Below are 27,410 nucleotides of genomic sequence, written 5' to 3'. Positions count from 1 at the left end.
CTGTGATGAAATAGATTTCAGCTTTAAGACTAATCCTACATATTGAAAGAATTTAAAAACCATTCTCAATGTCATTTAGATGATTTCACTGGGTGAATGACAGTCCACTGTCCCAAGTTTTGTTTTACAAGGTATGAAATCAGATGTTTCACACCAATAATTATCATCATTTCCAAATGAACATCTACTTGGCAACATCCCATGTTAATGGACTGACAAGTTCAAGGTTCTGAGTTCGTTCCCACTGTGAAACAATGGGGATATTAATGGGGCCATTTTGGAAACTCACAGCTATCACCTGTTTCTGCTTTTGCAAAGCAGTACAATATACGGACCTTGGAGCTGGGAGGATGAAGAAGAGTTGAAAAGTGACTTCAGAATGCTAGAAATTGAAGGCAAGCTACATGAACAGGGCTATTTATATAACATATTTGGATTCTGTTCCCCTCCCTGGCAAAATACACACATACAAAAACCAAACTGAGGAATATGATTACTCATGAATGACAATCAAGCAGACTGGCTATCTTCAACTTGACCTGCACGTAATAGAAAGAAAGAAGTAAACATAGACAGTTGGTTTGGATGTTTTGCGGTTTATTTACTTTTGCTGAAATCTTCAGGAGATAACTTTGTCTCATGTTCCATTTGGCAGATTATGTCAGAGATGAGTCAGAGTCAATAACTTCTGAGCAAGTACTAAGAAAAGGCAAGTTATAAAAGAGGTTATACTGTTATCATGATCTACATAAAAACATCAGCAGACTATGTGGTATGTGTTAATATTCAATTCAGTTCGGTTCAGTCGCTCAGTCATGTCCGACTCTTTGCGACCCCATGAACCACAGCACGCCAGGCCTCCCTGTCCATCACCAATTCCCGGAGTTCACTCAGACTCATGTCCATCGAGTCAGTGATGCCATCCAGCCATCTCATCCTCTGTCATCCCCTTCTCCTCCTGCCCCCAACCCCTCCCAGCATCAGAGTCTTTTCCAATGAGTCAACTCTTCACATGAGGTGGCCAAAGTACTGGAGTTTCAGCTTTATAAAGCATCATTCCTTCCAAAGAAATCCCAGGGCTGATCTCCTTCAGAATGGACTGGTTGGATCTCCTTGCAGTCCAAGGGACTCTCAAGAGTCTTCTCCAACACCACAGTTCAAAAGCATCAATTCTTCGGCGTTCGGCCTTCTTCACAGTCCAACTCTCACATCCATACATGACCACAGGAAAAACTATTTTTAATTTTTAAAAAATGACGCTGGTGTATTTCATTTCAAGAAAATACAGTGGGTGACAGCCTCAAGCTCCCTATAAAAACAAACTATTTAAGCCCAAAGCTCTCATTCCAGTTCCTTTCCCTCCATAGTTTATTTTAGGTTGGGAGTCTCATTTGTGTGGCTTTTACTGGAGCCAAGAACTAGTCAAAGGATGCTTCATGTGTATAATTCTCCACAGGTCTCTTACAGTACCAAGATTATCTCAGACATTACATACGAATGTACCTGGCTGGAATATTAACAATGCTTCGGTATGCCAAATGACTTTAAGTCTTGCTTCAGGAATATGTGAAGCATAGTGCAATGAAATATTCAAAGTTATACGGACTGTACAGCATTAAGGACTTCTACATTATTGTGCAATCATTGCCAGAATTCATCTCTAGGACTTTTTCTTCATCCCGAACTGAAATCCCCATTAAAAAATAACTCCCTATTCTCCTAGTCTCCTCACCCCTGGTAACCAGTATTCTGCTATCTGGCCCTGTGAATTTGACTAATCTAGATATCTCATATAAGTGAAATTAGGTTGGCTTAATTTTAAAAGGCTCAAGTAGAATAATATTTACTTATCTCAAGAAATGAACAAGCATGGGATTTCCCTGGTGGTCCAGTGATTGGTTTTCACTGCTGAGGGCGTGGGTTTGATCCCTGGTTGGGGAACTAGATCCCACAAGCCGAGTGGTACGGCCAAAAAAGAAGAAAGAAAGAAACACATTAAGCTAATTAAGTTGCTTGTTATTTATGTATGTGTCACCCTCTTTTGTTTTTTGGTTTTGGCTTGAGTATCTTTAATTCTGAATAGAAAAAATAAATCCTCAATTTTTGCTCTAAAATTATTACAAATCCATTTAGCTTACTTTGTATGCTTTTCCTTTTTCAAAACTCATTTGCCATTCAGCTCCTATCATAAACCAGATACTATGTTAGGCAGACCTGGAGGATACAATGGCGATCAAGACAGACAACAGTCCCCATCCTCACATACCTTATGGTGTAGTGGGAAAAACAGTTAACAAAGAATTCAAAAGGCTCTAACAAAGGTTCTGACAGGAGAAATGCAGGGTGCTTCCAGATACACAAAGCAGAAGCATCAAACTCAGCTTGGGGAAAAGAAAGTTTCTGGGGAAAAGAAATGTCTAAGCTGAGACACTAAAGATAAGTGAGAATTAGGAGGTGGGAAAGAGTGATTCCAGAAACAGGAAAGAGTATCTGTGAGAAAGGACCTGAAAGAATTTCAATGGAGAAAGAGTCAAGAAAGAGAAAGGGACCAGAGAAAGACGAGATAAAGTGGGAACACAGCACAGTGGACCTTCTGTACCTCACGCTGATTCGTTTGCACTGTTTCCAAAGCAACGGAGAGTTGTAGGAGTCTATGCAGTATTGTGACATGATTATATTTCAGAACATTCACTCTGACGAGAACCAAATTAGAAGTGGGAGAAACTGGACCAGGTAAAACAAACCAGGAAATTATGGTAGAAATCCAAAGATGACATCGGCATGAGCTATAGCAAAGGCAATGGAGGGATTAAGTGAAATCTTCTTTATGTTGACTCTCCTTTATGTTCTCATAAGCCAGTATAAATACAAATATATATAAAGTTCCTTTGGGTTTTTCTGTAAGATGTTGAGGAACTTTGTGGTCAACCCAATACATATTATACACACTCACACAAACACACACACATACACATGTATTTTAAAGAACATATACAAAATAGCTAGATAAAATCATGGTTGTTCCTAAAGGGGCTCTAGCATTAAAGTGAAAATATATATGAAAATTATGTGAAATTAGATAATAAAATGAAAGGGTTTTTTTAAAACAGTTGGATCTTAGATTTGGAAATTCAGTAAAAATTAGAAACAGATTCCTGTCTTACAGACTCAATCCCACAATTTGGAGAAATAAAGTTTTAAATAAATGAAAGTTGTGAAAATGAGAAACTCCAAGTAGTTAAAGAGAGACTGCCAACTAAAGCTGTCAACAACTGCCCCATGAGCTCAGCCTCCTCACTCTGACGATAATCATGTGGGCTGTGTAGGAAACATTCATATTGTGGGAATGAGAAGTGCAAGCATGAGTCAGGGAGACTGCAAAGTGGAGCTCCAGAAAAATGAATTTATGTGCCAGGCAGTGAGATGAAATGCAATTTAAAATTATGGGAGGAGGGGTTCCCTGGTGCTCCAGTGGTTAAGAATCCACCTTGCAATGCAAGGGACACCGGCTCAATCCCTGATCTGGGAAGATCCCACATGCTAACAGAGCAACTAAGTCCATGCACCACAAATACAGAGCCAGTGCTCTGGAGACCTCCAGCCGCAACTACCGAGCTCTCATGCTGCACTTACTGAAATCTGCGCACCTAGAATCCGTGCTCCACAACAGGAAAAGCCGCTGCAATGAGAAGCCCGTGCATGTCAATGAAAAATCGGCCTTGCTTGCTGCAAATAGAGAAAGCCCATGTGCAATAATGACAACACACCACAGCCAATAAATAAATAAATCTTTTTAAAAATAAATTTAAAATGTATAGGGATTTTTTTATGAAATTAAAGGAATATTATTATAATTTTTCAAAATGATGAAAACATCCTGTATGAAATGTAAAATTCCAGAGATCTGGAATCTTTGTGGCTATCATCTCTCATTTTTGTCTGCAACAAATTAATATGAAGTTTAGAGAGAGGGCACCAAACATGTTTAGAATATTTCCCAGAACTCTTAATAGTAATAGCGCAGTCCATCTTAGCATTTTTTCACTACTAATTCTACGGTTTTAATTTGTACCCTTAAATTGTTTTAGATAGATTTAGTAAGTATAAACGATGTACAATAAATTCCAAATATTTAAAATATGCATGCTAAGTGGAGTCCAGCTTTTATTAATAGTAAGACTCCTTCCTGGGAAGTATTGTTTCCTATTCAATTTTCTGAAAGAGATTTGTAGAAGTAATATTATTTCTAAATAGTTGGTAGAATACACCAGAGATGTCAACTAGGCCTGGAGTTTTCTTACAGAGAAGGTATTTGTCTACAAATTCATTTAAAAAATAGATACAGGACTAGCATCTTTACTATTTCTGCTTTGGTTTGTGTTTTTTGAAGGAATTTTCCATTTCATCTTAGTTGTCAAATTTATTGGCATGCAATAATTCATAATATTCCCTTATTATTCTTTCAATACCTATAGAATCTTTAGAGATATCTATCACCTCTCTCATTCCTAATATTTGTAATTAGTGCCCTCTCTCCTTTTTTCCCTCTGATCAGTCTGACTAGAGCTTTATTAATTGTATTGATCTCCTCGAAGAAATAGCTTCAGATTTCTTCAATTTTGTCATTGTTTTGTCTGTTTTATATTTCATTGATTTCCACTCTGTATTTATTATCTCCTCTCTTTACTTTTATTTCATTTACTTTATTTTTTTTTTTTTTACTTTTAAAGTGGAAGTACGGGTCATTGATTTGAGAGGTTTCTACTCTCACAAAATAATACTCTATTAGAGTAAGTTTCCCTCTAAATATGTGCTAGCAGCATTCCACAAATTATTATATATTTGTCTTTATTTTCATTCAGCTTGAAATACTTCCTAATTTCTCTCTATTTCTCCTCAAATCATGGGTTATTTAGAAACATCTTTTTTATTTCTAAATTATTGCTAACTTTCAGATATGTTTATATTATGTATTTCTAAGTTAATTCCATTCTGGTCAAACAACATACATCGTATGACTTGAACTTTTAAAAATTTATTGACACATTTTATAGTTTGGAAGATGATCTATCTTGATAGCATTCCTTTTGCACTTGAAAAACTTGTGTATTCTGCTGCTGTTGGGTTGAGTGTTCTGAAAATGTCAATTAGGTCAAGTTGGTTGACAGTGTTGTTGATGGATTCTACAGTTCAGCCAACTTTGTCAAGTTTTGATGTATCTTCAAAGGAGAATATCCATAATTATCTGAAAATACAATTTCCTTTTACAACACATATCTGTGTGAGCATAGATTTTCTTCATAAACTCATTCAAATGAAAATATTGCAACAGATTGACTGCACAGATACGAAACTTACTTGTCTTCTTTTAAACCACATGTTTAAGAAATTTACAGAAATGTAAACCAATGTCACACTTAACTATTTTTTATTTGGGAAAGTATAATTATTTATATTAACACGTATTGGGCTTAAAATTTTGAAATAAATAAATGTTATAAAGCCCAGTGAAGACGCTATGCTTTATGCAATCATACCTGTCGCAGGTTGCACATCAAATGATATTGAACATGCCACCCCCTCATTCACTCTCTCTTTAGCATCCCACTGCACACCTAACAAGAGCCTTGAAACAGAGCTACAATCCAAACAGAGGTGGAGGGGGTGAGAAGAGCCACCCAAGCTTTGGGTACACTCGGTCACTTGACAGCTCTATGGTTCAGCCACTGGGATCCAACAGAACTGGGAGGAAACCCACAGTCCTGAATCCCTCCATGTGTCTAAATCTCAGTTTCTTCATCCAAAAGTGAGGAGCTTTCCAGAGTCATCATAATGTGTTGTGTGTATGTTATTCACTCAGCTGTGCCCGACTCTTTGTAACCCCATGGACTGTAGCCTGCCAGGCTCCTCTTTCCATGGAATTCTCCAGGCGAGAATACTGGAGTGGGTTGCCATTTGTTACTCCAGGGGATCTTCTAGACCCAGGGATCCAGCCTGGGTCTCCTGCATGGCAGGCAGATTCTTTACCATCTGAGCCACCAGAGACATTCCTATTATAATATAAAAAGTCTGACAAATTCTGGTAGATGGTAAGTGCTCATAAATGCTAGCTGTTGTGTTTTTATTATATTTAACTATCATGCTTTCCTTAGACATCATTGTAATGGGTAAGAGTGACCTTCTTTTCTAGTCCAACCTCTTTAAATAGATGTACATTAAATCAGTTAAAACACAGAGCCTGCAAGACTGAAGTCGCAGGATGGCTTAAAAGGGACAGAGACCATTTAATCTGTAGCCGAGATGGTCAAGAAGTATTTAAGAAAGAGCAATCTGGACCGATTATGCAATGATGTATCATATCTCATAAAGAAGAGGTGGATGTAATGGGTAGGGAGGGGGACAGGCCTGAAGGCAAATTTTGCCAACTTCATAGTTTGCTCTTGAGTTGACTGAAAACAGAGCTTTGCCGAGTACATTATACACTCTTGGTTTCAAAAAGAGAGGGCAAATACCCGGACCCTCTCTTTCATTTTATTTACAATCTTCAGTTACACTCCTTGGTGCTTGATAGCTGCTTAATTAAATTCATTGGTTATCAGGCTCTCAATCAGGAGGTTAAAAGAGCCTAAAAAAATAACCTGAGACCACCACAGCCATAAGGATATAAAATATGTATAAAATAGCAATTTGGAGACCCAGGATACTTTGTTTTATGCTTTTTCCCAGTTGAAGTTTTTAACATAGTAGAAAAAATTATCCTCTTCTTACTAGATTGCTTAAATTTTCTCATTTATCAAATTCAGGATTCCTGAAAAAAAATAAAGACTTTTTCCAGTAAAGTAAAGACTTTACTTTCCAGTAAAGTCTTCCATGGTTATGGGAGAAAACTGAGTCTTTGAAAAAAATAATAGCAATAATAGAAAAGTTCAAATATTTCAAAAAGCATATGGTTAAATTATTTAAAATTTTATATCACAAACTCTCTATTTCTTATCAGAAAACACATCTCTGGATATTAAGAAATGATAAGTTCTATCTACAGTATATGAAGCTCCTGGGATAATTTTATGAGAAAAAAACCCCATAAAGTCTCCAGGTGGAGAGAAACTTTCTGGAAAGGTTCACATTTATGGTTTTAAAATACTACTTTTTAAAAATCTTTTGGTATATTTTAATGCATTGGGAATAAAAGCAAACTTTGGGAGACACCTGTAAAGGTACAATTAATGTACATAGGCATTCCTTTTAAGTATGACAGCTGTTTAAGTTTGATGGGATTTTTTTTTTTTTAATTTTCAATTGGAGGATAATTGCTTTATAATGTTGGGCTGGTGTCTGCCACACAACACCGCGAGTCAGTCGTGACTATAACATACCACTTTAATGAAAACTTTGGAAATGCTACAAGGTCTGTGTGGGCACTGACTGGCTACAAAGGCAATAAATTAGAAAAAGCCCCAGCCTGGGACTCAGGAGACAGAATTGATCTGGGATCCACCACTCATGAGTTGGGTGTCTTTGCCCAGTGCCTTTATCTTTGCTGATCTCAGCTTCTTGGTGCAAGTGTAACATCGGGAAGAAAAGCGTTAGTCTCTCAGCCGTGTCCGACTCTTTGCGACCCCATGAACTGTAGCCAGGCTCCTCTGTCCATGGAATTCTCCAGGCAAGAATACTGGAGTGGGTTGCCATTTCCTTCTCCAGGGGATCTTCCCGGCCCAGGGATTGAACCTGGGTCTTCTGCATTGCAGGTAGATTCATTACATCTGAGTGAGTGGAAGGTTGGGCTTAAACATCTCAGAGGTTTCTTCAAGTTCTGAAATTCTATTTGTAATTTCTTTTCTTGCATTGTGAATTTTTGCCTCATCACCCTCCTGGACTTTGCTGCATCACTGGTAAGACCGACAACAATCTCTTTCTGAAAAGTCCTTCCTTGACTTTTATTGGGAAGACAGCTTGGGGTGTCATTCCAGGGACTTCTGTCCTCAGTCGTGACCTTTAGGGTTCAGTTCCCAGAACTGTCTCTCTTTCTCTCCTTGTCTGAATAGCTGAGTACTGCCACTGTCTTCCAACAGTACTTCTCCTTCAGTAACTGACAAGTCTCCATCTCCAGGCCTAATGATGTCACATTGTGCAATGAAAATGAATTGAGGCAATGGATTTGGGTATTTAACAATACTTAGAGGTGTTCTGTAACTCAGGGCTTTGTAAAATAACATTATATATTGAAAGTAACATTTCCAATTTCAAAAATTAGAAAAACAGACGATAAAAGAGGTCAGATTAATTATCCACCCAGATATCAAAATGACCAGGACAGTGCCCAGTCCTAGTGCAGGGCAGATTTCAACAAACTTTCATTAAAGTACTCTTTGGAATCATTCCAGGTGGGATATAAAAAGAGACAAATAATCTGAGTAAGTACTCAGGGGTTGGCAGTTACCTAACACTTGCTTTTCATAACTTACATAACTTTCCAAAGAGTTATTCAATCGTCCCCGTAAGCACATATTTGGTACAATCCACATATTTGCTGCAGAATAAAACAAACAAAACACGCTGCAGTTAGAACAACCTGGCCTCTTCAAATGGCAGCTCAGAGTCCTTCAAGAAGACCTGCTACTTTGGAGGACATCAAAGCTCATTTGAGATGGAAACAGCTTCTCCAAAATGGGTCTTCAAAGATGGCAAAGTACTGCAGAACAGCTTTAAATTTAGGCTTTACTCTCTGGTCCTGTAAGTACAACAGATGGATCTTCATAATTAGCATCACATTTGCATTTTTCTCTCCTCAAAAAAAAAAAGAGCTAATAATCTTAGAAGGAGAATGAAAAAGCATCATTCGATCATAGTTTTATTGATCTTACTTGTAATTTGTATGCTGAGTCCTCTTTATGGTCCCTATTATTTCCAACCCTCTCCTAGGAGATGAGCAAATGTGCAAACCAGGAAATGAGCAGGTAGTTACTCAGGACACAAACTCTGAAATGACTTGAGAATGAGAACTAACTGGAAGGCCCTGATAAAGTGGAAGAAATATTAAGATTCAGATACAATGCTAAGCCCATCAACATGATTTCCTACAACAGAACAGCCTATTTATCTTTGTGTATATTTCTAGGAGACTCCCGTCCTCTCTGTGCCGAATAATTCCCATCACTCAGAAGCATTTCGTTTAAAGGTGCTATTAAATGCAATCATTGGGCAAACTGCCCTCCCAAGCAAGCTCTCCTGGGTCTATAGCTCCAGACAGCAAGTGGCATGGACTAACGTGGGGCATGGAGGCTGAACAGACATCATCTTCAACAGCAGAGCATGCAGGAGTGGGAAGAGACTCTGGGACACTGAATATGGAAGAAAGGGTACCCCCGGGGAGCAAGGCCAATGTAAACGAAGACCATATCCCATCCCATATATAACAGGTAGCACCTTGATAATCCTCATAACTTTCCTGTGAAGCTGACATCATTCTCATTTTGCAGACAAAGAAACTAAAGGGAGAGAACATGTTGCCTGAAGTTCTCTAGTAAAGTGGCAAAGCCGGTATTTTCATCTAGGTCTTGTCCAACAGCAACTTGATTATCATAACTCATGCACCATTTTTTTTTAACTTTTTAGTTTGTATTACGGTATAGCAGATTAACAAACAATGTTGTGATGGTTGCAGGTGAACAGTGAAGGGACTCAGCCATACACACATGCATGTATCTGTTCTGCAAACTCTTCTCCCATCCAGGCTGCCACAAAATATCCATCATGGACCATTTTGACCTGCCAACTCTATTCAGTAATTTTGCTCTGGTAATGGCTTGGCTTTGATTCATTCATACCCAATCCTCTGTAATCAATAGCATGACTTCGCAAGTCACCTGAATAGGGATTAAGAGTGTAATCAATGACCATGAAACAGAGAAGAGAAACTGGTCCACAGGGAAACTAAACCCTTGACCCTAAGCTCTTGAGGGCTGACTTCTAACCAATTCAGTTAATTAGCCACAGGCTATTCAGTGAACAAATTAGGGCCCAAATCCTCTCAAACCACAAATCTGAGCTGACCCTTCCAGGCATACAGAGTTAATATGCACTGATTTCGTGTGTCCCCTCACTGAGCACAACACAGGCCTTCTGAGTGGCCCAAACACATGAAACTATAATGGAAACTATAAACGTATTTTCAACGTTCTCTTATAATAATAATGCCTATGCTCTGCTACATCTTTTTGTTGTTGTTGCTGTTGTTTTGTTTTGAAGATGATGCACCTAACAACTAGTTTTTAAAAAATCAGTTTTTTCATCAAATTCATTAATCCCCTACTCTGGCCCAGAGGCAAAATCAGACCTTAAATTCTTGAGTTGGGAGTATACCAAGGAAGACTGCTGCTGCTGCTAAGTCACTTCAGTTGTGTCCGACTCTGTGGGACCCCATAGACGGCAGCCCACCAGGATCCTCCATCCCTGGGATTCTCCAGGCAAGAACACTGGAGTGGGTTGCCATCTCCTTCTCCAATGCATGAAAGTGAAAAGTGAAAGTGAAGACGCTCAGTCGTATCCGACTCTTAGCGACCCCATGGACTGCAGCCTTCCAGGCTCCTCCATCCACGGGATTTTCCAGGCAAGAGTACTGGAGTGGGCTGCCACTGCCTTCTCTGCCCAAGGAAGACAGTGTGTCCTAAATGAAAAGCAATAGCATCACACTTAGCACACAACTGCTAAGATCTGGAAACGCAGGCAGCCTGAGAAGGCCTCCCCTTCCCCAACCTGTTGCTTCTGGGCTTCAGGCCTCTTCACCAGCACACAGAGCCCGTGCACAGGAGACTCGGTGCCTCCACCACTTCTCACTTGAGCCAAAGTCACTTAAGGGCTAGGTTACTGCAAAGCAGGAGAAGGAAAGAGAAGGAAACAAGAAGAGGGCTTGTATCAGTGGCCTCTACCTGATACAGTATGGGGGCCACTGCCGTCTCCTCCTTCTGTAAACTCTTTTATGTTTTATTAAAAACATTTTTTTTAATGTCTATTTTTTGCTTATTTATTTTTGGCTGTGCTGGGTCTTCATTGCTGCAGGGCTTTTCTCTAGTTGCAGTGAGCAGGCGCTGCTCGTGGTGCACTGGCCTCTCATAGCAGTGACTTCTCTTGTTGCGGAGCACAGGCTCTAGGGTGCGCGAGCTTTAGTAGTTGTGATACCTGGGCTCAGTAGTTGCAGCTCTCGGGTTTCAGAGCACAGGCTCAGGAGGTGTGGCACACGGGCTTAGCTGCTCCTCGGCATGTGGTATCTTCCCAGATTAGGGATCGAACCCGTGTCTCCTGCACTGGCAGGCAGATACCTTACCACTGAGCCACCAGGGAAGCCCTGTGAACTCTTGATAATTTTGAAAGGGCTGGAAAGGGAGGAACAGAAAGGATAAGGTGAAGGAAGAAACGAGGAGAAGGGAACTCATCTGGGCTGCTCTTCTATTCCTCCTCCCTCCCCTTGACACCTTCCCTTTATCTTCACTGCAGTTCCTCATACCTAACCTTCTTCCCAGCTCTTAATCTCCTCCACTGCAGCCATGTCCCGGGCCCCAGCAATCACACATCCAGAAGTCTGGGTGTCTTTCCCACATCTCAGGAGTGGTAGGAATGCACAGATCTCAAAGCTACAGAATTTCAGTGAGAACAGACTTGTTGGCTGCCTTTAATTTAGAAGTCTGTCTTTTCATAGAAACAACGTTCTCCAAGAAGACTAAGTTTGATAAAACTGTTATTCAGTGCATATTTTGAGTTAAATAGGCTTTCAGGGGCTGGCTTTAGATCTTAAAACATCATACTACAATATTCTGAGTTCCAATGCTTCCATGTAGCAGCTTTGCCTGTATTGCATTGTGAGTGCACATTTAGTCATTGCATAGATAAATGAGGAAAGGTGTAAAACACAGAAGTGTTTGGGCTTCCCTGGTGGCCCTAGAGTTAATGAACCCACCTGCCAATGCAGGAGATGTGAGAGACGAGGGTTCAATCCCTGGGTCGGGAAGATCCCCTGGAGGAGGAAATGGCAACCCACTCCAGTATTCTTGCATGGGAAATCCCATGGACAGAGGAACCTGGCAGGCTACAGTCCATGGGGTCATAAAGAATAGGACACGACTGAGGCAACTTAGCACACACGTACGGAGAAATAGAAGAGGCAGGAACAATGTTAGCTAAAGAATCTGGCACATGGGATAAGTTCTGTAATTATGAAAAGGAACACCAGGCATTACAGACACTAGAAAGTCATCATTTGTTCCAGCATCTCTACTTTTATTTTCTGTAAACGACATACAACTTTCTGTTACCAAAAAAAAAATGTCATAATGTCTGGTGGCTGCTCTAGATTTAGATATGAAGAAGCGCTACTAAGAGAAATCACACGGCTGTAATTCTTTTTAATGGAATTTTTGTTATTTCAAACCATCACTCATGAGAGAACTCCAAATTCGGAAAGGTGATGGATTCTAATTTCCTAGTGTTAATCCGACAAGATCATTTGAAAATATTTAAACTGCCTGGAACAGAAATCCTTTACTGGAAGGCTATCATAAATTCCTTAATGAGTTTATTTCAGGACAAAAAAGAAGAGTAATACTCTGTTTCTTTTTAAGGGAAGAGAACTAATAGGATTAGATTTGCAATGAAAGGAGCTTGAGGGTAACATGGCCAGCTGAAGTTGGCAAAACCACATGAGCAGATGCATTAGGAACCATCTGATCTGGGAGACACTGATCCCAAAGCCGTTTTACCCCAAAATGTCTCAACCATGTGGATGCGAAAATGCAATCTTATTTCTAAGTTTGTAGCTACCATAGAGCCAAGAGAGGTGCCACTTATCTCACAGTCAGAAGGAGACGCTTTTCAGTGGCATCTGATACCTCTACTTCTCACAGAAACAGAAGTCCGGCCCAACTGGAAATTGGACCGAATGACCACTGATATTCCTTAGTATGTTTCATGACAGTCACATTTAAATATGTATTACCCTATATATGTGTGAAATGTACTTTAATGGCAAACCCAAGAAACTAACACCTAATTCTAAATCAGACAAGTTAATAATTTTTTACTTAGGTAAAGGGCTAGAGCTATAATCAATATTTCCCCATCTATCACAGTCAAGACTATGAATGGAAATGGCATTAGGAATTATGGAAAATTAATGCTGCTAGGAAAAGCATCTTTTCAAGGTCAGAAGCACTATGATTTTCCTACAACATTATTTACGAAAGTTAATTTACAGTTTTGCCACTTAAAAACTATCATGAATGTGAACAATTTAATATGCACTTGACCGAGGAACCTGGCAGGCCACTTAAAGTCCATGGGGTCAAAAAGAGTCAGATGCTATTGAGCGGTTGTCACTCACTCACCCAAGGTTCAGAATTAAAAGGAGACTAAATGAATGCACATTGCCCTACCTTTCATTTACGCGGTGGAGACTATTTTCAGAAGAGAATATAACTATATAAATAATGATCCAAGTATCCAAGCAGCTAAGCTTTCATTCCTGCAGAGCCCATCAGAAATGACACTGAAATCTAAATGGGATTATGACAATGAAGTGATGGTAACTGTATCTGTGATTTAATTGCCAAGTCCACCCAAGACAAATGGTAACAGTCCAGTGATAATGGGGTGAAAGAAACAAGAGAAATTTCAAATTAAAATGGAATAATTTTACTATCAGATTTATCATCCCTGTTTCCTTACTGTGGTATCTCTCTTATTCACAAATATTTAGCTGGCAATCTCACATATTTGGAACATAACTGAAAAGCAATTAATCAAATCACAAAATTCAGGCGATAAAACTCTCAACTGTGTGTCAGAGAAGAGACTCTCTTACCCCATCAATGTTACAGATTATTTGCTCTTACACCTGACCTAAAAATATGAAAATCTTGGTGACTTGTTTTCTAAGTCCAAAGAACCTTAGAAGTCATAAGTAAGTGGGGTTATGACTTGGTATGGGTTTTATGAGAACACAGATAAATAATGGCCAGACTAGTAGAGAATACAGACAATCTATGAAACTGACAAAAAGCACAATATTCTGAGGAGACGCAGCAAGACCTAATAGAACTCAACAGGTCCCACTGGCATCACTGTATCATATCAACAGTAGAAGAATTCTGATCGTTCTTATGTATGATTCATTCAGAAAAGTTCATACTGGGACCTGCCTGGTGGCCAGTGGTTAACAATCCCCTTGCTAATGCAGGGGATTAGGACCGTTATCTTCGCCCCAGAAGCACTAAGTGGATTTTTTCTTGATTTGAACGACTGAACAGTGGTAAGTAAGTCTGATCTAAGTCAATGCCATCTTTGTAGGTGAAAAGTAGTCGAACATTGGCAATTTCACGTGGCTGTAGCAAACAGTATACACTTCAAGGCACTATGGACCACTTTGTGATGTGTTTACCTTCTCCGTGTTATAGCTTACTTAGGACAATTATAAAATTAGATTATAAGCACACAGTCCCTGGTGGCTTAGCAGTAAAGACTCCGCCCGCAACACAGGAGAGGGGGTTCGATCCCTCAGTCAGGGAGATCCATCCCCTGGAAAAGGAAGTGGCAAACCACTCCAGTATTCTTGCCTGGGAAATCCCATGGACAGAGGAGCCCAGAGGGCTACAGTCCATGGGGTAGCAAAAGAGACACAACTAAAGAGTCAGACTTTCGGTCTTAGCGACTAAACAAGCAACACCATAAGCACACAGTAATTGGACAGTGGGATCCCTGGAATGGAAAATATGGTTAATGGTCTAATGGAGATCAGGATGATGAAAAAAGAAAATTAATACTGAAAGACAAGATATTAGAACCCTCAGCTACCACAGTTTCACCATGAAGAGTTTAATTTAATATTTAATAGCATTTTATTTCTATCACCCAGAACATAACCAGTTGTTGCCTTATGATCACCCAGGAAATCTACACTGAAGTGGAAAATGCAAGGTTTTTCTCCCAGTCATGAGTTTCATTTTGTTTATTTGCTTATTATTTATCAAAGGTCAAAGGAGTAGTTACAAATAGTTTGCAGAGCCAATGGAAGAAATTATTCTTTCTGGAAAAGAGAAAACTAAGAAAACTATAGCAACTAAGATATTGGGTGACCAACAACGGAAAAAAGAAAAACATCAAATGGCATTCTGATTTTATTATGAATAAACACCTTTCCAAGCTGGGTGGATGGGCTTCCCAGGTGGCACAGTGGTAAAGAATCTGCTTGCCAATGCAGAAAACTCAAGAGACACGGGTTCGATCCCTGGGTTAAGAAGATCCCCAGGAGTAGGAAACGGCAATCCACTCCAATATTCTGGCCTGGAAAAATCCCATGGACAGAGGCACACAGTGGGCTACAGTCCGTGGGGTCGCCAAGAGTCAGAAGTAACTGAGTACAGCACAGCAGCACAGCAAGTTGGGTGGATGCTTTTTGATTTATGAAGATCACGATTTATAACAACTGATAATCGTTTCTGAGAAACAACCTGCATTCAACCTATTATATAATGTAGTCAGAGAGAGAAAAGAAGGTACTATACCCAACACTGGTACTATTTGTAGAGGATTAAGTGAGACTGTTCTGTACTTAAATGTGTATTATTCAGAAGATTAAACTAGTACATTTTACAAGTACATAAAGTTCTTTACAATCAAGCTTATTACTATAATGGTGGCTTGATTCTTTACATGCTCTATTATTAACAGCACATGTCTCTACTGCTAAAATTCTCTTTCTGATTAGTCTCATAAAATAGAGTTAACCGAAACAGGTTTAATTTCCCTGTTTGTTTTTTTTTTTTTTGCTTTATCAAGTGACACCCTTCACTAACATTTCTAAAGATTCAAGTATGTTCAAACATTCCTGTTACATTTTGGGGGAAAAAAAAAATCTTACAAAAGCACAGCAATAAAACTACAGACAGCAGAAGTACAACACTACAGGAAGTATGTGTGTGTATGTGTGTTTTGCTCTCTTGAGAATATATGGGCTTAAGAAATATTTTTGGATCAGGGCCATGAACTGAATGAACGTGGACTCCATATAGCCCCAAGAGGACCCCTGCATCATAAAGGAACAAAAGCTTTCTATAGAAAATGCATTATGTATGGCTACATCAAATGAAAAAAAAGAAAGGAGTATAAAACAGAGTGTAAAAGAGGTCGATGAATTATACCAGCATGTCCCACTGCCCACCAGGCTGCAGAAGGAAGAGAAGCAATCCAAGGAATCCCTGAGGTTTAATCCGGACAGAGCTTCACAGAAAAAAATCAACACAGTGAGCCACACTGAAAAACAATCTTCAGTCACCCAGATCATCGAGTACTAATCGAACTGATAGTTTAAATGTTTGTCCTTCAGAGAAAAACTCTTACATCCTAAGCCAGTGAGCCCAGGTTTTGATATGCAGTGTCCAACTCAGAAACAGAAGCTTCTTTTTAGAGAAAAGCAAGGGGGCTATAGTGTGAGCTAACTTGTATTCAACTCTTTTTGATTCCATGGACTGTAGCTCGCCAGGCTCCTCTGTCTATGTGATTCTCCAGGCAAGAATACTGGAGTGGGTTGCCATTGCAACCACAAACAGAAGAATAATGTCTTCAAATCTAAAGCCGAAGGACTTCCCTGGCAGTCCAGTGGTTAAGACTTCACCTTCCAAAGCAGGGGGTGTGGGTGTGATCCCTGGTTGGGGAGCTAAGAACATGCTGAGGGGCCAAAAAACCACAACATAAGACAGAAGCAATACTGTTGTAACAAACTCAATAAAGACTTAAAAAAATGGTTCACATCCAGAGCAAAAAACAAAAATCTTAAAAATAGTCAAAAACCAAGCATGAGGCAGATGCTCCTCCATTTCTTTATAAACACCCGAGTTGTCTCTCTCATCTGTTGGAGCGCGGGGCAACAGGAGGACTTTGCACGGAGGTTTGAAATGGTCCACCAGGATGCTACCCATACATGACCATCCTCTGCAGTCTCTTTAAGTCTTCCTTTCAAATAAGGAGTTAAGATGCTGAAGACTGTAATTCAGCGAATGGAAGAGCAGCAGGAATAATGATGCTGGGAAAGACTGAAGGCAGAAGGAGAAGAGGGAGACAGAGGATGAGACGGTTGAACGGCATCCCTGATGCAGTGGCCATGAACTTGTGCAAACTCTGGGAGATGGAGAGAAGCCTAGTGTGCTGCAGTCCATGGGGTTGCAAAGAGTCGGACATGACTTGGCAACTGAACAACAATAGTTATAGGATAAGTTAAAAAACAACAACAAAACAGAGATATCCATTGATTTTACTAAACGGAAAGCAATTCAATTAAAATAGAGGACCTCCTAGTCTTTTTCACTTTATACAACGCCCACCCCTGTCCAGCTGGCCCTCTCCTCTGTCGTTCCAATCCACCCTCTGGCTCTGTCCATCTGTGCCAGTTTCCTCCGCCCAGAGAAAGTAACCTTACTGCTCCTCTGCAGACGGGCAATAAGTACACGTGCCAAAGGCACCTGGGGAAAGCAAAGGGGCCAGCAACAAAGCGTCTCCCTGGAATCCTGACCTTTCAAGGGCTTTATTGTTGAGATGTGCTCTTCAGAAAAAGAGAAGCCTGCTGTCTTAACTCACCTACATACACTGGGAACGGGAACACAGAAGGCCATTCATTTTTTTTTTTTTTTTTTCGCTTTACCCTGGGAGTCAAGTCATTCTTTCTTCCTAATATAATACCTTTCCACTAGCTCTACTTGAAGAACTACATTTAAGTGCTAACGCTGTAGTTATAGCTTAAGACAAAGCTGGTTTCTCAAATAAAATATCTAAGCAACCTATCCTATGAGTGCAGTAAAAAAGTTGCATTGGGCTAATTAAGTAAGATTGATTGAGCTACATCAATTTCAGACTTCTGCGGTATTTTTACTGTAAGTCTGGAAGTATATCATGATTGTGCATTTAAACTCATGCAGGCCCTTTCATTTAAAAATATAGAACCCTTTATCTTGAAAAGCACATAAAAACTTTTATTTATTATGTTTTTCACAGGGCTGAATTAAAAAAAATCTTTATGATAATGATTTTAATTTTCATGAAAAGACATGGCATTGGCAAGGACAACCTGATGCACTGCTGCTGCCGCTGCTGCTGTCGCTTCAGTCGTGTCCGACTCTGTGCGACCCCAGAGACGGCAGCCCACCAGGCTCCCCCGTCCCTGGGATTCTCCAGGCAAGAACACTGGAGTGGGTTGCCATTTCCTTCTCCAATGCATGAAAGTGAAAAGTGAGAGTGAAGTCGCTCAGTCATGTCCGACTCTTAGCGACCCCATGGACTGTAGCCTTCCAGGCTCCTCCAACCACGGGATTTTCCAGGCTAGAGAACTGGAGTGGGGTGCCATTGCCTTCTCCGAACCTGATGCACAAAGAAGTTAAATGAAAATCGAGGCCCACCATTGGTCAGGGAGTGTTTCTCCTTCAGCCTCATACTACCTATTTGATCTGAAGTGAGTTCTTTGCTTTCTCCAAGGAGGCTGCTGATTCACTCATTTTTTTTTAAAACATTTAATATATACTTCTATTTTGAACTACATTGAATCATAAACAGTTGCAAAATACTACAGAGAATTCCCATGTACACTTCACTCAGCTTCTCTGACAAGACAATCTTTTATAACAACAGTCCATGTTGACACAATAATCAAGTCAGATACAGACATTCAAGTACATTTTAAAGATACAACCTTGTGTATTCCGCTAAACAAATGCCAGGGAAAGACCCAGTCTTTCTGTATTAAGGAGCTTACATTTTAAATAGACACACAAAGTTAATTCAATAGATAGGCAAGGCAGATGGACTAATGGAAAATCTTCACAATAACTGGAGAAAGACCTCAGCAAGCAAGACATGTGTGTGACATATTTAAAGGAAATAAGAATCAAACCTTCTTCTTAATACACTAGACCATCAACCACCAGAGAGAATCAGGGGAAGTCCAAAGCCAAGACCAGACCCAGAGGTTTTGAGTCTACATGTGCAGGTCTAGATGTACTCCAGCTGAGCTCTTTTACTACAGCCCCATGGCAACCCACTCCAGTATTCCTGCCTGGAGAATCTCATGGACAGAGGATCCTGGTGGGCTATAATCCATGCAGTCGAAGAGTTGGACACACTTAGTGATTAAACCACCACCACCAGGCAAATGCAATGGACTTGAGAATTACCCACTGCTTTGAATGGTCCATCTCAGTTTCCACTGCTTTGAATGACCTTCCCAGTTTTCCCACAGGGACTGTGGACAATTAAGAACTGACACGGGGCTTCCCAGAGAGTCCAATGGTTAGGAGTCTGCCTGGCAATGCAGGGGACGGGTTCAATCCTAGTCTGGAAGATCCCACATGCCATGGAGCAACTAAGCCTGTGTGCCTGAGCCTGTGCTCTAGAGCCCAGGAGCTGCAGTTACTGAAGCCCATGTCCTATAACAAGAGAAGCCACTGCAATAAGTTGCCCTTGAACCTCAACTGGAGAAAGCCTGCACACAGCAACGAAGACCCAGCACAGCCAAAAATAATTTTTAAAAAATTGAGAACTTGAATAACAGTGGATCTCAAACAACTATAAACTTTGAATCAGCTGCTCTTGTAAATTATACCTTTGCAAGACGAGGTAAGAACCCAGAAAAATGAAACCAGGTTCCTGAAACCTATAGTTTTACTTTAAAATATAATCCACCACCACTTGGTCTTCTAGATTGCTGACTCTCTTATTTCTACTCCCTATAATCTGTTCTTAAGAGTTGTAATCCCAGGGTTCTTGGGGAAGAGTTGGGTTCACTTTAAGTTTAAGACTGAAATTCTTCTTTCTGTAATTCCATTTTAGCACCTGATTAACACTGATGCTTTCCAGAGCTGCATTCTGTGGATAGAGTGAATTCATCATTATACATATTCATCCCTTTGGCTTCCTAGTGATACTGTTTAAAGCGTGGAGAGGCAATGTTTGCATCCAAAAGGTCACGATGCATATAGTCGCTGGCATTTTAACTCATTTGGAAAAATAAATGTTATCATTGTTTCACTGGAGAGTATCCTTCACTGTTTTTTCTTTACATTGTCATTTTGGAAATCCTGTTAGTAAAAGTCAAGCAGTTTGCAGTTTTTTTAATATCTAAATCATTTACAAAAACTCACTAAGCAGGAAGTGGGTGCATGCTCAGTCCTGTCCAACACTTTGGGACTCCAAGGACTGTAGCCCGCCAGGCTCCTCTGTCCATGGGCTTTCCCAGGCAAGAATACTGGAGGGGGTTGTGATTTCCTTCTCCAGGAGATCTTCCCAGCCCAGGGATCAAACCCCCTACACCAGCATTGCAGACGGGCTCTTTACCGCTGAGCCACCAGGGAAGAAGACACCCAGTTCTCCACCTGTAACTGCTACAAACTGGTGGTCAGCAGCTGCTTGGGTTACTCATTGAAAAATACAGGAAATGGAGCAGTTGAAATTTGTACAGCACGTTCTCAAATAACCGTATATAAATGCATCCTCTGCTCTCACCAAAGAAGAAAAAGTGTCCCTTTGTTGACACGTACCATTGATATTTTCACTGTGGAATTAATTAAATCATTTGGATGACAAAGCCCATTTTCCATTTCTTTAAAAATAATAACCATTATTTTAAAAACTTCCAAGAGTTTCATTAGTTCCAGACAGAGCAGACAGGCTAGTCACCGCAGCAGTGACTCCTGCTTAGAAGTCTAAGGAAGAGAAATGGTTTATGAGAACAATAACCCGACTTTATTTCACTAGGGAACAAGGCCTTCAAGTCTCTCGTACCGCTTATGGAAGATGTAATGCGTTTATCAAATGTTACGAAGCGTTTACTTCATCTGCTCTAGTCATCAGCGGCAAATAAGGTTACCATGTGAGAGAGCAGAAAGAAAGAAGTGTATTTTTTTTTTTTTCCCTAACCACATTAAAATCACACGACCAATGTGGCTGCTTAAATGAACAAAACACATACGAAGAACAAAATAATCATAGACATTTGACTATATTTATGAGGAACCACGGCATTATGTGTGCACACCTTCATACCCCTAAAAAACAGTGACAGGGTAAAAGCCATCATCTTCTAGACACTAGGAAAGACACAAACACATTCATGGTAATTGATTGTTGATTTTTAGAGCTTTGATTGCCAGAGGCTGCATGTGGTGAAAACTGGATTGCATTACTCAGCATGGTTAACAAGTAAAAAAGAACAATGTATTAGAGAACACAAGGAGGACACAAGTTTCTTGCAGGCAAAAGCCATTGCTAACAGATTTGGACTCACAGCTAGACAAGTGTCAGTTTCTTTTAAAGTTTTTATTATCCAACCTCAGCCCAATCTTCTTGTGGGAAACTTTTGGAGTAGCAGAAAATTGAGCCCTTTTGGAGGTAAATTAACCCTTTCAAACTTCAGAGGGCTATTTAGAAAACTACCACTCGAGGATTTGGCTTCACTCCCGTATCTATAAAAAGTTGAACTTGGAGTGCAAAAATACACATTTCGATTTTTGATAAATTGGGAAGACCAAAGGATCAGCATACTCCCCTACATGATACTATTTGACCTAAGATTCTAGAACGACCCCAGAGATGTAAAGAGCTGAGGGAGGAATATCTAACATATCATTCTCTCTGGGTTTATCTCTGCATTTTGAAAACAAATAAAATAATGCCAATCCCACCAACTCCCCCAGAAAGAGAGGAAGAGCAAACATATCCCAACTCATCTTATAAGAAGTAGTAACATATCCTGATGCCAAAAAAAAAATCACAAGAAAATTATAGACCAACAGACTCAAAGACCAATGGCAAAAAGTTTCTTAACAAAATATTTAAAAATTTAATCTAAAAATGCATAATTAGGACAGTATATTATGATCCATGAATGCAAGGCAGTTAATGTAACTCACAAAGGTAATTTGGAGGGGGAAAAGAGACTTTTCAACTATGGAGCTGTATCAACTGGGTATCTGTTGGAAAAGAAACAGAAGAACCTTGATTCTTAACCTCATATAACACTCAAAAATTAATTCAAAATTGTTGTTTTTCAGTTACTAAGTCATGTCTGACTCTCTGGGAATCTATGGACTGCAGCACACCAGGCTTCCCTGTCCTTCACTATCTCCTGAAGCTCGCTCAAATTCATGTTGATTGAGTTGGTGATGCTATCTAACTGTCTTAATCTCTGAAGGCAGCCTTCTCCTTTTGCCTTCAGTCATTCTCATCATCAGGGTCTTTGTTTTCTCTAGTCTTTGGAAAAGTTAAAATTGTACATGGACCTAACTATAAGAACCAAAATTTTAGAAAAAAACATACAAAAAAAATTGTATCGCCAAGTTAGGTACAGATTTCTAAAACAAAGATTAATATGCACAAATAATTGAAAGAAAAATTGCAAAAATGAACTTAAGCAAGGCTGAAACTATATTATTTGAAAGATACAGTTAAGAAAAAATACTAGCAACAGACTGGGGGAACGTTTGCAAACAAATGTCCTAGAAAAAAGCTTCTATCCAGAATATATGAAGAAATCTTACAATTCAAGAAGATGACCAATCCAACTAAAAATGAGCAAAATATTTGAGTAGACACATCACAAAAAAAGATACATAAGTGGGCAATAAGTACATGAAAATATTTTTCACATCACTAGTCATTCAGATCAGATCAGATCAATTGCTCAGTCATGTCCGACTCTTTGCAACCCCATGAATCACAGCACACCAGGCCTCCCTGTCCATCACCAACTCCCGGAGTTCACCCAGACTCACATCCATCGAGTCAGTGATGCCATCCAGCCATCTCATCCTCTGTCGTCCCCTTCTCCTCCTGCCCCAATCCCTCCCAGCATCAGAGTCTTTTCCAGTGAGTCAACTCTTCGCATGAGGTGGCCAAAGTACTGGAGTTTCAGCTTTAGCATCATTCCTTCTAAAGAAATCCCAGGGCTGATCTCCTTCAGAATGGACTGGTTGGATCTCCTTGAGAAATGTAAATGAAGCCACAATGAGATATGATTACCCACCTACTAGACTGTAATTAAAAAGATGAATAATATCAAGTGCTGGAAAGGACACAGAGCAGGTGGAATTCATACACATTGCTGGTGAGAATGAAAAATGGTACCAACGCTTTGAAAAACAGTATGGCAATATCTTATAAAACTGAAGATATGCTTGCCATATGATCCAGAAAGTCCATCCCCAGGAACTGATCCAAGACAAGTGAAACTTCAGTCTGTACAAAGGCAAAACCACAGCAACAAATTTAATCAGGAGTCAAGGGTGAAAGCCAACTATAAAGGGACATAAAGGAACTTTTTTAGGGTGAGGGGCTTTGTATTTTGACAGTGGTGGTGGTAAACATTTGTGTGCATTACCAAAATTCAACAAGCCATGACCCTCAAAACGGGTGGATTTGATCATACGAAACACATTGACAAATAAACTAGGGGCCTCCCTGGCGGTCCAGGGGTTAAGACCACCTTCCAGTGCAGGGGTTGCAAATTCAATCCCTGGTTGAGGAGCTAACACCCCACATGACTGATGGCCAGAAAACCAAAACATAAAACAGAAGCAATATTGTAACAAACTCAATAAAGACTTAAAAAAAAAAAAATTGAAAATGATATAAATGGTTTTCTTTATCCACTGCCTTTTGGTAAAGAAACTGACCAAGTCCCAGGTGAAACTACCACAGGAGAACACAGCGAGGTTAAGATTTTCAGCTGATCGAGAATCCAGATCGTAAAATAAGTCCAGCGCAAGCAAACTACTTTCCAACACTATGAATACGATCCAGGAGCATTTTATTTTATAGGAAAAAAAAATGTTCAGTGGGGGGAAAAAACAAGAAATAACTGCTGTTTCTGGGTACATTAAATTACATAATGGAGAGACAGCTCAGTCCTGTGACAGATGTCCAAAGACAGTCTGCCGCAGCACACCCTGGAGAACTGAGGAGGAAAGAGTGAGCTGGGGAGAGGATGGAGAGGAGAGCTCAGTGCCAACCTGGAGAAAGAACAGCTGGGAAACAACCCAGGAAAAAGCACCAGGCGAAAGAGGGGAAGGGAAGAAGCAGAGGAAGAGCTGGAGGATGTCAAAGGAAACGGACAGAGAAAAATAAGAACAGGCGTCAAAGCAAATGAAAGCAAGCAGAGTTGGGAACCACCTAGAATGAGTCAAGAGAGAAGAAAAATATGGAAACACCCACAGGGAAGGAGAAACATAGAGTGAAGGAGCATTAAGCAGAACAGCTTTGGACAGGAATGGGAGACAGGAGGCATATTATGGAAATAACTGAAAGAATTGCTTTCCAGATGCTTCTCACATAATTTTTCCCCCTCTTTTATGAAATGGAACCTTCCTAGGGCCTTTCAAAATCTTATTTGGCTCCCTTAAACTTAAATCAGGTCAGGCAAGGTTTCTCTTCCAAGGACATTTTAATTTACACATTAATTTTTAATAATTCTTTTCAAAGATTTCAATGTGTTTAGGAGGCGATTTCCCACTCTGAAGCAGAAGGACAAGAGGAAGGTATAGTATAAAGACAGACATGTATTCTGGATCCAGGATTCTCAGCAATTGTGTGAGTTGGAAGTGAAGTGCCTGAAAGTCTCTCAGTCATGTCCAACTCTTTGCGATCTCATGGACTCTACAGTCCATGGAATTCTCCAGGCCAGACTACTGGAGTGGGTAGCCTTTCCCTTCTCCAGGGGATCTTCCCAACCCAGAGACTGAACCCAGATCTCCCACATTGCAGGCAGATTCTTTACCAGCTGTGCCATAAGGGAAGCCCAACATGTCGCTTAATTTTTCTGTGTGTGGAGTATACGTATTTTTTAACACACAGCTTTTTTATTCTTAAATTTTTATTTTTTAAACATTTTTGGCCATACCATGTGGCATGTGGGATCTTATTAGCCCCCTGACCAGGGATCGAACCCATGGCCCACTCACTGGGACCGTGGAGTCTTAACCACTGGACTGCCAGGGAAGTCCCCCGTGTGGCTGTATTTTAACAAAGCAACCTCTCTTGCAGTTCCACTTATTTGACTCTTCTTCCTTGTTCATTTGTTCAGTTGCTTGTGTCCAGCTCTGTGTGACCCCATGCACTGTAGCTTGCCAGGCTTCTCTGTCCCTGAGATTTTCCAGACAAGAATATTTGAATGGCTTGCCTTCCTTCTCCAGGGGATCTGCCCAACCTGCGTCTCCTGCATTGGCAAGTAGGTTCTTTACCACTGAGCTGCCAGGGAAGCCTTCTTTCTTTAATCCTTCCTTCCCTCAATCCTTGCCTGGTGGCTTTTTTCTTTCTCTTTTCCTTCCCTTCTTGTGTTCCCTTCCAACAAATATTGAGAGCATATGTTATGCCAGCTACTTAGGACACGAGTGCCATGAGGGGTTCCATTCTACTCAGGGTTGGACTGGCTTGGAGATAGCTAATTCATCGGTCACTTTCAACATTTTTAAGAAGCACCTACTGACTGTTCTATCCTTCAATATGAAATCTTTGAAAGGATGAAAGCAAGAGTCTCTTTCCATTGGAAATAGTAAGCCTTTGGGGATACAGCATTTTTCCTGTTATGTGTGATTATTTCTCTCCCCATTTCCTAAATGTCATGTCTTCACCATTCAATTTGGAATGTAAATACTGAGCCTGACAACACAGCCTGAGGCTGCACACAACGATCCTGTGAATTTAAGGAAAATCATTTGTGGCAACCACAAAAGCTCCAACATCCCAAAACATTCATACTTTTAGAAAAATGTGTCTCATTTCATCAAATATTTTGATGTGCAAGGAATCATTCAAAGGAGGTTTGGAAACATCCTAACAGTAGTTGGCACATGAGCATACCTTTCAACTCTTTTAGATTACCACAATTATCAGAAAGAATGCTGTATAATAGGATTTTTTTTTTTTAATGTTCCCAGGTGACTCAGTGGTAAAGAATCCACCTGCCTATGCAAGAGATGTGGTTTCGGTTCCGAGGTCAGTAAGATCCTCTGGAGAAGGAAATGGCAATCCACTGTAATATTCTTGCCTGGGAAATCCCATTGACAGAGGAGACTGGTGGGCTACAGTCCCATGGGGTTGCAAAAGAGTCGGACATGACTTAGTAAACAATAACAACATTTGTATATCTTATTCCTTCTTCTTCTTATTTTACACTATTCAATGAATCCCTCGAGAAGCTACTGAAATTTCTCTTTTCATGCTGTGTCTAACTGAGTTCTGCAAACTAGCAGGCATTTGAACCCAAACTTCGACAGGATGCTTGGTCACCTACATGACACAGTCCTGGACAACACAGCAGTCTCAGGAAAGAACAAGGCTCACAGCTACCTTCACACAAATCAAGGCTCAAGAATCCAAGGACTGATTCTGAGCAAACTGACAAGCAACTCCCATCCTTTTCTTTGGGAGAGTGATCACATCTCGGCCTGCCTCAGAGTTGCTCTAGCTTCTCCCAGTGCTTTCCAATGATGCCTGAAAAAGAGACATTTGAGCAAGCGCCCTGGTACAGATTTTTAAAGCGTGGGCTTGTTCAGGGGGCAAGAATGTGGGAAAGAGACAGGGAGTTTGGGAATCGTCAGGTGCACCCTAGTGTATTTAAAGTGGACAGCCAACAAGGACCTGCTCTATGGCACAGGGAACTCTGCTCAACATCATGTGGCAGCCTGGATGGGAGTGGAGTTTGTGGGAGAATGGATGCATGTATATGTACGGCAGAGGCCCTCTGCAGTCCACCTGAAACCATCACAACATTCTTAACTGGCTATCCTCCAATATAAAATAAAGAGTTTAAAAAATAAATAAAATAAAATTTAAAAAAGTTAAATAAATAAATAAAAGCATAGGCTTGCAAAGCATCATGCATGCTGGTTTCAACCTGCGGTAGAGAAAACACAAACAGCAGCGAGCCCAAGAGCCCCGGCGTCTTTCAGCAGTGTTGCACGATGACTTCTCGAAGAGCAATAGCTGGTTCTTTTAAGCTCCTTGGGACAGAACCCAGGACAACATTTGCGGGCTCTGAACAGTATTTGATGGTACAACAAATGCAAACAGTGTGGGTTATTTTGAGAGTCGTGCTCTTAAGTGATTTAAACTCCTAACAGATGCTCTTCGTAGGAGTTATCTGCCTTAGAGTAGACATGCAGTTTGCTCTTTGGAAATACTAATGGGGAGAAAAGACTCTCTTTGTGATCGTGCCAATGCTTTAAATCCAAATGTCCTCGACCGCATCTGTTTACAGCTACATGTACGAGGGCAAGTGGGAGGAGGGGCAAGCAGAACCATCTGGAGAACTTGAACACAAGTCAGTGTCCCTGCGGCAAGTTCTTCCTTACAGACAAGGTCTGTACTCAGAGATGCTCAGACTCGTC

The 27,410-nt window shown here is 40.4% G+C and overlaps 1 protein-coding gene across 2 annotated transcripts in view; it reads right to left on the bottom strand.

Annotated features, from left to right (window-relative positions):
* The window catches only part of LHFPL6 (LHFPL tetraspan subfamily member 6), a 236,704-nt gene that overhangs the window by 85,487 nt on the left and 123,807 nt on the right, over positions 1-27,410 (bottom strand). The window contains exon 3 of one of the 2 annotated variants that reach the window (XM_055542307.1): positions 3,593-3,726. The exons of the other annotated variant lie outside the window; for it this stretch is intronic. Coding sequence (XP_055398282.1) covers positions 3,608-3,726 — 119 coding nt within the window. The 3' untranslated portion in view covers positions 3,593-3,607. Of the gene's footprint in view, positions 1-3,592; positions 3,727-27,410 lie in introns of those variants that run through there. 2 annotated transcript variants of the gene reach the window in all.

This window comes from Bubalus kerabau, chromosome 12 (genome assembly GCF_029407905.1).
Source record: "Bubalus kerabau isolate K-KA32 ecotype Philippines breed swamp buffalo chromosome 12, PCC_UOA_SB_1v2, whole genome shotgun sequence".
Classification (NCBI taxonomy): domain Eukaryota; kingdom Metazoa; phylum Chordata; class Mammalia; order Artiodactyla; family Bovidae; genus Bubalus; species Bubalus kerabau.
This window is presented reverse-complemented; position numbering and strand designations above follow the sequence as displayed.